This window comes from Dysidea avara, chromosome 9 (genome assembly GCF_963678975.1).
Source record: "Dysidea avara chromosome 9, odDysAvar1.4, whole genome shotgun sequence".
NCBI lineage: Eukaryota > Metazoa > Porifera > Demospongiae > Dictyoceratida > Dysideidae > Dysidea > Dysidea avara.
The window spans coordinates 36,030,269-36,042,683 of record NC_089280.1 but is presented as its reverse complement, the minus strand read 5'-3'; the positions used below and the strand labels follow the sequence as shown (position 1 = coordinate 36,042,683).

Below are 12,415 nucleotides of genomic sequence, written 5' to 3'. Positions count from 1 at the left end.
TACAAACTTGTTGCATCTTCCACCCTTGGGTAATAGCGACCACATTTGTATACAGTTTGATCTTTTGTGCTATTTGGAGCCGAAGAAGACTGACAACTTGAAATATAATACAAGAGCGGCAAATATTGATCTAATGAAGCAAACTCTTGGTGATGTTGACTGGGTATCCTTATTGGACCCCCTTGATATGAGCGATGCTTGGTTGCAATTTAGGTCAATCTTTCAGGATGCTCTTGACAATTGTGTTCCTACTTACAAGCCCAAGGAGAAGAAAAGCCTATACAGTAACTCTGAAGTGTTTAGTTTGAAAAGGAAAAAGAATCATCTTTGGAAAAAGTACCTCTCGACCCGTTCTCTCATAGACCTTGCAAACTTTAAATCAGTAAATAATCAGCTTAGAAGCTTGACTCGTAACCTTAGAAAAGACTACGAAAAGAATCTGGCTCAAGGTGTCAGATCTAGGCCTAAAGCATTCTGGCAATATGTTAACTCAAGGACAAAAGTACGCCCAGGTGTTACCGAGTTGGTCTCCTCGGATGGTTCTGCAATACATTCCGATACTGAAATGGCTACTCACTTTAACGAATACTTTTCTAGTGTATTTACCTGTGAGGACACCACAAGTATTCCAACAGTTGATTCAACTAGTTCCCCTCTCCTTGATGACTCCATTGAAATCACTCCTGAAACTGTTTTCAGCAAGCTAATAGCTCTACAAAGTAATAAATCCTCTGGACCAGACGGATGGCCTATAACTATTATCAAATCTGTAAGTGAATTTATTTCTGTACCATTATCTATCCTGTTTAATAAATCGCTAAATAGTGGCACTTTACCTTCAGATTGGAAGTGTGCCAATGTAACACCTATTCACAAAAAAGGTGCACGGAATCTGGCCTGCAATTATAGACCAGTCAGCCTCACTTCTATTTTCAGCAAGTTAATGGAATCCATTGTCAAAGATCATATACTGAACCACCTATCCACAAACAACTTACTGTCTCCCTATCAATTTGGCTTCATACCAGGAAGATCGTGTTCCACTCAATTGCTTCTGATGCTGGATTATTTAACTCATCATCTTGATGAGGGCTATTCTATTGACGTAATCTACTTAGATTTCCAAAAAGCCTTCGATACTGTTCCACACCGACGTTTATTGCAAAAGTTAACATCGTTTGGTATTCATGGAAATGTGCTAAAATGGATTGAAAGTTTTTTATCTAACAGAGTGCAACAAGTTGTACTTAATGGCCATAAATCTTCCACCATTCCAGTTACTAGTGGTGTCCCCCAGGGTTCTGTGCTGGGTCCCCTACTATTCACGATGTTTGTAAATGAGATACCATCAATTGTATCAAGTCCGGTGCTATTGTTTGCTGATGATACAAAAATCTTTCGAGTCATTAGAAATAGAGAAGACTATACTGCGTTACAGAGTGACTTAGACTTACTTCAAAGATGGTCACAACAGTGGCTTCTGAATTTTAATATTTCCAAGTGCAAACACCTTCACTTCGGCCCAGCCCACCACTATGGTCCTTACTGTCTCAACGGAATATTTATTGACATCAATGCAACGCACAGCGACCTCGGTATTGTTTTTGACGATCAGCTCAAATTCCATCATCACACCACTCAAGTTACTACCAAAGCTAACCGAGTACTTGGTTTGATTAAGAAATCATTTGAATACCTTGACTCTACCATGCTAACTTGTCTGTTCAATACATTAGTTCGACCTATCTTGGAATACAATAATCCTATTTGGGGGCCTCATTATATTCTAGACAACAGAAAGGTAGAGAAGATACAACGAAGGGCTACTCGTCTCATCCCACAACTTCAAGACAAATCTTACTCAGAGAGGTTGACACAACTAGATTTGCCATCTTTTCATTATAGACGTTTGAGAGGTGATCTAATATTTCTTTTCAAAATTCTTAACAATTATTTCACCACCGATTTTACTGATATATATACGTACTCAAGATCTATTACCAGGGGGCATCAATTCAAATTGTTTAAGGAACGCTCAAGACTATTATGTAGATCTAATTACTTTATCAATAGAATCACCAACAATTGGAATAGTTTGCCTAATTATGTTGTAAATATTTCTTCGATTAACACTTTTAAATCATTATTAGATAGTCATTTAATTGATTCAAGATTTATTTTTGTATAAGTTATTTAATTGATTCAAGAGTTATTTTTGTATAATTACTGCATTGATCGGGTATGCAGGCTGTGCCTTTACCCGTATTTAATCATAATCATAATCATAATAATCATAAGTCAAGGAGTCTAGCTAATGCAGCGCTCACATGATAATACCCTTAACTCTACCGCACTACTAAAACGTTTCTGACTAGTTTGTACTTGATTATAAATAGCTAGAAACATGCATAGTGGGCTAAGACTTCAGATTTGAATGAAGAGTTTCTGATGTGCATAGCTATAATTATTTCAATGTGGATCAGCTTACTTTGCTGACATAGCTAATGGGACGTTTCACTTGGAAAGCAAAGAGAGATAAACGTCATAATAATTGACAATTACATGAACAAATAATTACAAGGGGTCAGGAGTCCAGTCTCAGGGTTACCAGGTTATTACTAAAAAGTATGGAACCCTGTCACAAGTAACTATAAATGAGGAGACTGCTGTGCTCAGTTGAATTATACATTGCTGTGCTGAACTATACATTGTTGTGCCATGGAACCCCCTTCTCTTACTCGAGATACTCTAATAGGGTATCTCTCTTTTGATGAGCAGTGTAGGAAGCTATGTATCTACTTATAAATAAGGAAATATAGTACTGTATAAGTAGATACAGTACCATATTATGGAGAATACAGCACTTTGATCCTCCTGCATATTATTGCATTAAATTGTGCCATCAGATAATATCTTTCTATTTTACAGTTCATAAATTTCGTGTCCCAACCACAACTAACATTTTAGTGATGTCCATGAAATCCCTTTGGAAAATATGCAAGAGTTTCCTGTGAGTGAGGATGCCTCCTTGTATTGTTGTATCATTGTGTCTTGATGTAGGCACATTATTTTGTTGAGCTGTTCAGATAATGTTTTATTGTGCTACAGTTGGTAATGATGTCAAAGATGTGAAGTTGTTGTTCACCAATAATGACACTAGTAAGATTATTTTAATTCTCTTCTATCATCTGTCTAGCTCTGTTTGTCACTAGCTGATTTTGATTGTAGTTTATTCATGTAGCTTTGTGTTCTGGGTGAAAAATCGAATCTGCTGACATGGGCGATAAGACCGGTCTCCCCAGACTGGATCACATATATTAGAGTAGTTCAACAGAGCTCTAAATGAAGGATCTTCATTTATCCGAACAGATTCACTACAAAAATTGTCTAGTAGGCTAAATGTTGTTGTAGCTATGTACCCATTGCATGACATTGCAAATGCTAGTATTCATACTGACCCAACATAGGTTGCTAACTGGATACCATAAATATTATTGCCACAACTAAAACACTTTAGGGTCATGCTTACAAACTGTTCATGTACATGATGTCACAGTATTGATGCAATTCATGTTTAGACCACTCATACTAAACAGAATATAATTGGTTGTTACTACTGTAGAATTTAGATATTTGCACCCAAAAACTATAAATTCCACTACCATTTTCATCTCCACCATAACCCTATAATTATAGCTTCCCTCAACATGTATATACTATGGTGCACTGTAGCTAGTTGGTGTAGCTGACTCCCATCATGCAACCGTGCTTCATGTACAATGTACGTCAGCTTTGCCGATGCACCCCCTTTCCAACCCCTAACGCCATACCCTTAAGATGGCACCCATGTATATATAGTGCCAATGACAAAGGTTCCAAAGTTTAATAGTCTGGGCTGAGTAAGCACTGGTATTGTTATAGGTTTGTTAACATAAACAATTTCAGTGGAATTAATTCTACAGGTTTTATATTGAGTCAACCAAAGGATATCTGTCATGTTTCTGTAACATTTTTGGAGCAATTATTGTGATCTGATCTTCTGACTTGGTTTCTGCAAGGGTAACCAAAGTGTTAATTGTGTTAACAAGTATCCAATCTATTCATATTAACACATTCATTTGGAAACCCTATATCATTAACCAGGTGCACAGTATATTAAGTTCATACCAGAACAACAATGTTGTTGTGTACCACTGTGTACTTGACTTATTGTGATCACATAGCTGCAACAAATGAGAAGCCATACTATTGTTGACCACAACATGCTATACACTGCCTATAGTTGGATATGTCAAAGCTGTATAGTAGTAGTACAGAGTACATTCAATAGTAATGAAACTAGTGTTGCACCTATATGAGATTTTGCCAATATTCTGATAACTGATATTGAATAACGTTCTCAAGCCGATAAATGTAACTGATCCGATATAGCAAAACATATCTATTTTGTAGCAGTTTTTACTAGAAATTTGATTGTGAAGGACCAATTTAGCTTGTTTATAGCAGCAGTATTGCTACAACAACAGCTGACAGTACACTGAAGTAGTAATAACAACAGCTGACAGTACAGTGAAGCAGTAATAACAACATTCGTGATTCAAGAAATGCATTTGTAAACATCATTATTTGGTGTACATGATCATGTATTTTTAAATACATACAACATATCTGTATCTGCTGCGTGGTGCTGATCCAATACCGATATACAAAAAAACAAGCTGATATATGGTTTTTCCCGGCGATAACTGATCCAATTATTGGTGCAATAATAAATGAAACCGGCAATACACTGGTGTTTGCTAACTCTGATAATATTAGCTGACTACTTAACAGCTACTATACTTGATGGATAACTTGATATGCATGTTTAGTACCATGTAACATTAGCAACTCGAGTCTTATTATCATGTTAGCTATTCATAAATGGATTTATAAAAGTAAACAAACTAGTATAAAAAATAATTTATAGAATTAAAACATGGGAATAGAGATTGCTGCTCAAATAAACATTTATATAAATAACATTATACTGTTTTTTCTTTACTGTAGTTTCTACCATATCCATTGAGTCTAATATAGAGATCTCTTTGTGTTTAACATGCTGGCTTGGTTGACTCTTGTTTCTTTACTTTTTTCAGCGATCTCTATTCCCATGTTTTAATTTTAAAAATTATTTTTACACTCTATAGTAGTAGTGTGATATGCCAGATTTGCAGTCTCAGACTTTCAAGCCAGTTAAGCGTCTCATGCACTCAGTTGTTCATACAAGTACTCATTTTTCCTGCCAGGGTGTCAGCACCTGTTGCTAGCACCCCCAACACTAGCTAGATGGCAAAGTGCTGAGCAAAATAGCCTCAGCTGTTTGAATGACTCGATGATAAAGGAGTTGCCAACTGTGTAGCTATAGCTAGCTACTTGAAATGATCAATTCCAGGTCTCAGAGAAATCATGGTGTCGATAAGGAGATACTAAAGGACTGAGTGATTATAAGGCACATAATATGATTATGATAGTGAACGTTTATCAGTATGTTGTGCCTACCCTACATGTATCTCGGTTACCAGGCTACACAGGTTACTATGGTTACCTAATAGTGTGGAAGAAGCCTTCGTAGTGACCATACCGCATACGTAATGCCTGTTGTCGATCTTGGCCATAGATCCTTCATGCCCGAAGCTAGCCTATCTATCACCGGGGTAGTGAAATGGACCCATCAGAATTGGCAGTAAGTATACGAGGAGTCTACAAGAGTTATGGAAGAAGGAAGAAAGCGACACGTGTGTTGAAGGGTCTCACAATGGAAGTGGCGTACAACACTGTGTAAGTCGTCTTTCGTAATCTATTTTATTGTTATAGTGAGTGACATTAGCTATCTGTAAAATGCAAGGCCAGGTCTCAACTAGCTAATCCGGGTATAAACCATACCATAGATACTCTACCCACCGGGTAGAGTATCTATGACCATACGAAGTTAATCAGTTCCTGCGCATCACCGGCAGAACAGTCCGGGCGGCTAATCACGGATTCTTGTCGCAGTGAGAGGGAACCCCACGCGTATGATTACTGTTAGTCTTGCTAACTTTAGCAATTTGCGACAGTGGCGTATAGCTAGTATACTATGTACCGCTATGTGCTACGCGATTCACCATGTAATGACCCCAGTTGTTCAAGCACTCAAATTTTGTTAGCTAGCTACACTTTTTAACAATCTATTTTCTACAGTGGGATACACCGCGCGACCGAAGGAAGTTGGTGCCAGAGGTACGATACTAGATAATAAGGGTAGCCGCTTTGTCTTGCACAGGAAAGCATCAGATGATTATTGTGAGACTAAACCTAAGGGGAGCAAGAAACAAACAGCTGTATAGTAAAAGAAAACTATGAAAAGGGTTGCATGTTTTTGACTGCAAGCTCAGTGATGATTATTGTTTAGTTTGTCAGCATAGTATTGGCTGCTCTTAGCTACGTCCATAATTAATTATATTTGCCAATGAAGCAGCTGGATGTAGCTATCATAATGTTGGTCTTGTTCAAAGAAACACACCAAGAAATCAGCTGACAAGCATTTCATTAGCCACTATAGCTATACTGTTTCAATATTCACTATCAGACACATACCGATGAAATTACTTACTATTATATGATTGTCTATGAATTCGCACCATGAAATATCACAACTGATAAATGTTTAACTATTCATGGGTATAGTAGTGTTGCAACCAATTTGTATCCATGGAATGTTTATACCATGAAATTTGTACCTATGAAAATGTGATACTATGAAACAGTATATTACCATGAAAACAATGACCGCAACTTGTCCATGAAAATGCAATGATCAAGACACATGGTAGTGTGTCGTGCGGTCCAAGAAGCTGGTGTGCCACACTGTGGGTGTATTGAAAGGAATAAATGCGATTTTCACACATGTGGCTCCGTGATCCCTTAGCCAATTAGAACCAAATTTGCTGTAGATATGCCCGCTAAGTAGGGGAGTCCACATCAGCGTTGAAACCGGGTCGGGTCATCCGGGTCAACCGGGTCACATTTTCTCCGGGTCATCCGGGTCTGACCCGGTTTACAAATTATCCGGGTCTGACCCGGATTGGATCACGTGAGAAACGAAATTGATCGTTTGGCGACGTGGAACCTATAAACGCCAGTCGCGTAGCTCTTTCATGAGCCACGCCCACTTATTGCGTTACAAACATACGCTCAGCCACGCCCATTTATTAGTAAGTGCAGTCTGTAGCATGAAACTAGTCTGGCGTAGCCGACCCGCTACGCGCGCGGGTCGGCTATGCCAGACTAGCATGAAACTGTGTCCGTTTCAGTCTGCAAGCTTACGTGGAGCCCACTAATCGATTAATGTATGAGTTGTATATAGTCTAGGTCTAGTCTTGCAGCAGGATATTAAGTACTTTTGTGAGCCACACCCATTTTAATATATTGGGAAATTGCAATACTAAGTATGTATGAAGCCACACCCAACTGCTGTCTGTAAACTCACAGTAGCTACGTGGAACCAAACCCACTGACTGATTTTAAATTATAAACTTACCGGCTTAGTTATCACATAACTACTCGTTTACTCAACACGAATCGAACGTTCAAAACGTAGTCTCGCTCGCTCGAGAATACCCGAAACATAGCTCTTATCGCGCGCCTCGGCTTAATTTAATCCGGGTCACATCCGGGTCAAATCCGGGTCAGTGGGTCATCCGGGTCAGCAGTAGTGACCTGGTTTCAACGCTGGTCCACATACCAACTTTGAAGGAATTTCCCCAGCTGCCATTTCTGAGATATGAATGGCCAAAAATTAGGTTTTTTCTTCATTTTTTCTTCTGTACTTCTTTATACACACATTTTGCAAAAATCCACCATAAAACACAAATGGGTACTTAAATCGAGCTCAAATTTGGCACACTTAGAGATCACGAAGATACAAACTTTGGAGCCCCCTCCCCCTACATAGTTAATTCCCCTTCCCTGGATAATTTTTGTAACAACTTAAGTAATTATGTCTGTGCGTTATAATCATTTGTGATTTCTGCACAGTAAAAACAAATAATAATAATAAGTAATCACATCATCAAGGTTTGTTAATAAAAAACATTTAGTTGTCACCCCTACTAGACATATCGCTTATAGGAATGAGCTAAAAATTGCCCTAAAATAACCTTACAGTTTAGTTAAGAAGAATTCACAATAAAAACCACTGAGTTGTACTACAGAAACCAAGGATTAAGATACTCTAATAGTGCAGTCACCTATTAGAACACTCAGTAAGTATTAAGTCACCCTGTAGAGAGTTCAGCTATGTTACAAATCACCTCGTTAAGAGATCAGTTACAATCAAGTCACCGTGTAGTGAGTTCAGCTACAAACAGGTCACCTTGTAGAGGGTTCAGCCACAAACAAGTCACCTTGGGAGAATATCAACTATGAACAAGTCACTTTGTAGAGAGATCAGCTGCAATCAAGTCACCATGTAGAGAGTTCAGCGGGGCCAGGAACATTGGAGCCAGGAACAGAATTAATAGAGTCAGGATTACTGATATGAACCATTTAGTAGAACGGAATTGTGCAAAAAAATACATTATTTTTGATACAATTCTGAAACCTTCTACACAAATTGCACTTCTTATGACATTAATTTTAAGTTTTGATATAGTGCCATCACAAATTTGACCTTTGGTGACCTTAACAACTATTTTCGCATTGAAAATTCATCCTTTTAGTCTTTTTCATTGTTTTGCATGGTTAAGAACATGGTTTCAAATTAATAAAGTAACAACTTGGCTTTTATTTTAACTCAATAGATGATTTTGTTTCAAACTTATGACTGTCTATATTAGTCATGAAATTATATAAGGTTACCTGGTCATTGGTAATTTACACCTATGGAATGTACAAACTTTAACAAGTGAATTTAAAGATATGTTCTGCGTAAATCTGTATATGGAAATTCACCATGAAATATCCATGATATTGTACCATGATATAGCCATGATATTGAACCATGATATTGTACCATGATATTGTACCATTTTATAGCCATGATTTACTTGTACCATGAAAATACTTTTTCATGGGCTATGAAATTTTAGCTGTGTAATATTCATGGATATTTGTACCATGAAGTAGCCATAGTGTAATTTTTGTGGCAGTATAGATGCTTCATGGCCATGCATGTGACCAGTGGCTAACAGTCTTCCAACAATGAAACTGTACAATGGTACATGTTGTATGAGTGGTTCCTAGTAGAGTGTGATATCTAAGAAAGGTTGCTGTGTTTATTGAACATTGCCAGCCCTCAGTGTTTTTGTATATATGGGGGTTGATTTGTGCTCTCTATTATATTATCATCATTTTCTGTGTGCTTGTAGTTTTGGATTGTTAGGAGCTAGTGGTTGTGGTAAGACTACACTATTGAGATGTATCCTCAGTAGTCTTGACCCTGACTATGGAGAAATTACAGTATTGGGACTGGAACCAGGTATTACAATGAGTCATGTTCCTGGCAGAGATATAGGCTACATGCCACAGGTATGTCACTTGTATAGTACAAGATTAACCACAAAACAGAAACATATTTCGCAGGATATTGGACTGATTTCTGAATTTACTGCTTTTGAGTTGATGATATTTTTTGGTGTACTACATCGTATGCCATTTAAGAAGATCAGAGAACGAATACATTATCTAGTTGAGCTTTTGGAGTTACCACCACTTCAAAGAAGAGTTACTATATTGAGGTAATGCTGTGATTGTGTACAGTGTAAGTGTGTTATGTTCAATTGTGTTATTCCAGTGGTGGTCAACAGAGACGTGTATCATTTGCCGTAGCACTACTCCAGGAACCATCACTGTTAATACTTGATGAACCTACTGTGGGGCTTGATCCACTACTGAGAGTAAAGTATGTAGGTACATGTGATGACAGTACATTGGTTGATACTATACACTCACACAAAATGTGCTAGCATGCACTCAATTGAATACTCACCAATATTCATATGTGCATACTCAACACCTCACTTTTTCTGCTGCATGTCCTAGAACCAATCTTCATTACCACCAGACTATATGCCCTCGTGGGAAAAATCCCCCACATAGTCAAGGAATACTGAATGTCTATATACATGAATCCTTTTTTGGTGAGAGAATGGATCAGAGACCTGGTCCTTAGAAGCAAAACCTTCAAGGCATGAAGTATGCATGATGGCATTGTTGACCAACAGTATTAGTTCCAATACCGACATAACAATATCTATATAATAATTCTGTAACTCTTTTCCGGCACTGTCCCGTCGTTCTCGGTCGGATTCCAATAGGATTGGTACCATTCAAATCTAAAATTTGAGGCGAATCTTTTGATCCGGTATTGGTGGCGATTCGTTAAACTACGGGAAATATCCTTTAAACCACCGTAGCTACCGGAGTAAGACACGAATGTGTCCAAAACTTTCTGGAGACCTTTATCGTGTTACCAGCCTTCTCCATCCCAGCTTACACCAGACGTTTCTCTCCCCCTGTGGACGACAGAACGAGAAACGGAAAATCGAGGCCATAAAATTTTTAAACAAAAACTCCTCCCTGGTTTTTCCCCCGATTAGCTTCAAACTCGCTAGACCAACTACCCGTCCAAAACAATGTGTCATAAGGTGGTTTTCGTGTCTGTCATTACGTGTTAACCTTGGTTGCGAGATACTTATCACCGTCAATGGCCATTATAAGTTTACGATACGCGTGTACGGCGTTCCGGTATACACGCGTTGCCAATAGAAATCAGATGACGTATTGGTCTAAAAGCTTACAATGAAATAGGATTAATCACTTTTTCATGATTTAACCAATCACATCAGCGAATTTATCACGTGATCTGGTGTGTACACTATCATCCGGCAACTAAAAAAAAATTTTTTTTATCACACCCACCAGTATAAAAGGAGAGTTTCGTAGTGGGTGTGGCAAGTCTACGAGCTATGGTCGGGCTACTTGACAGTCTACAGAGGGAAGACTCACCGGGAATACACACTCTGCACCCTGCTGTGCTGTCCACTACAAGGATGGACGTCCTGAGACCCACATCACTGTGCACTGGATGAAGTATTTGCTGACTGCGACACGAATACAAGCAGATCAGTGACTACAGATAGACTTATAAAGGAGGATTACTAGCAACACCACTGCAAGGGAGAAGGAAACAGTCGTAATGGATGTGGCAATTTAACGAGCTATGATCACTCCAATCGGGCTGCCTAACAGGAAGATTCGCCATTATGAGAGAGGAAGAACGGAAGATTACGTTCAACTACTCTAATTGAACATACATCTACCTTACCAGGCTACGAATCGTGGACAATATGTGACCGGATTTGCGAAAAGGGGTCTTCAGCACAAATCCCATTTATCTACTTTGATGACTCATAACTTTTGAGTGGAAAAGGCTATTGACTTGAAATTTAGTCAAAAATGAGCATCAACATAGCTTAGTGGATGGAAAAAGTTTCAGGCTAATGTGTTTCTTGAGCACTGAGTTATGGTCTTCTGAGTTCATAGAATTGGATGTGTGTGGAAGACACCTTTTTGCAAATCCGGTCACATATCATGAAGTTGCTGTTGCAGTCTTCAATGTGCAGGGAGACACAAGATACATTTTCACTCCTTGGTAACTCCACAGGGAGAGCTGAAACTTCTAGAAGCTCTATTACTTTATCTCCCTTGAACTACCCTAATCGCGATATCTACCCTAATAGAACACACACAACCTCTCTACAAACAATCAATTTTCAATCAGTCAATCTCTCTAGAGTAACCACTCTTCATATGAAGGATTCATCTTGGTAATGCACCTTGATTCCGAAAGCAACAAAATACAACTCTTCTCTATCCAAATCCACATGGTTGTGTTGACCTTGCTCAGTACAGCTGATAAACTTGAATACCCATACTCAATACTGTACTGCATACACGCTTGGTCATGCGATAAGTAAACATTACAATACCATGACTAGGATGTAGAAATAGAACTACAATTCAGTTACTCAAATTGACTACATAAATACAAAATGTATGCGACAAAAGCAAGTTGAATTAGAACATAGCTCATTGTGGTGATGCATCAACCATTGGTAAATTGATCCTCATACCACACTCATACACTTTATGTTAGTTCATGCAACATCATCTAAATGAAGTTGAGTACATCCCTGCTGCTCAAAACTAATCTTTTTCATGTATGTGCATGGTTGTATTGGGACACATCTTGATACGTCACCTTCATGAGAACTGTGTTCTGCATGAGTACTGCACAGATGTGCAGAAATTCCCTAACTCCACCAACATTATAACTAGAATGAGTACTGCACAGATGTGCAGAAATTCCCTAACTCCACCAACATTATAACTA

General features: G+C 38.4%; 1 protein-coding gene across 5 annotated transcripts in view; it reads left to right on the top strand.

The window, feature by feature from the left end:
- The first annotated feature begins 5,611 nt into the window (after window positions 1–5,611).
- The window catches only part of LOC136265621 (ABC transporter G family member 20-like), a 38,295-nt gene continuing 31,491 nt past the window's right edge, over window positions 5,612–12,415 (top strand). For all 5 annotated transcript variants that reach the window (XM_066060517.1, XM_066060520.1, XM_066060518.1 and 2 more), the window contains exons 1-4: window positions 5,612–5,820; window positions 9,390–9,549; window positions 9,604–9,758; window positions 9,815–9,922. In XM_066060517.1, the coding sequence (XP_065916589.1) occupies window positions 5,705–5,820; window positions 9,390–9,549; window positions 9,604–9,758; window positions 9,815–9,922 (539 nt within the window). In that variant the 5' untranslated portion in view covers window positions 5,612–5,704. The remainder of the gene's footprint in view (window positions 5,821–9,389; window positions 9,550–9,603; window positions 9,759–9,814; window positions 9,923–12,415) is intronic.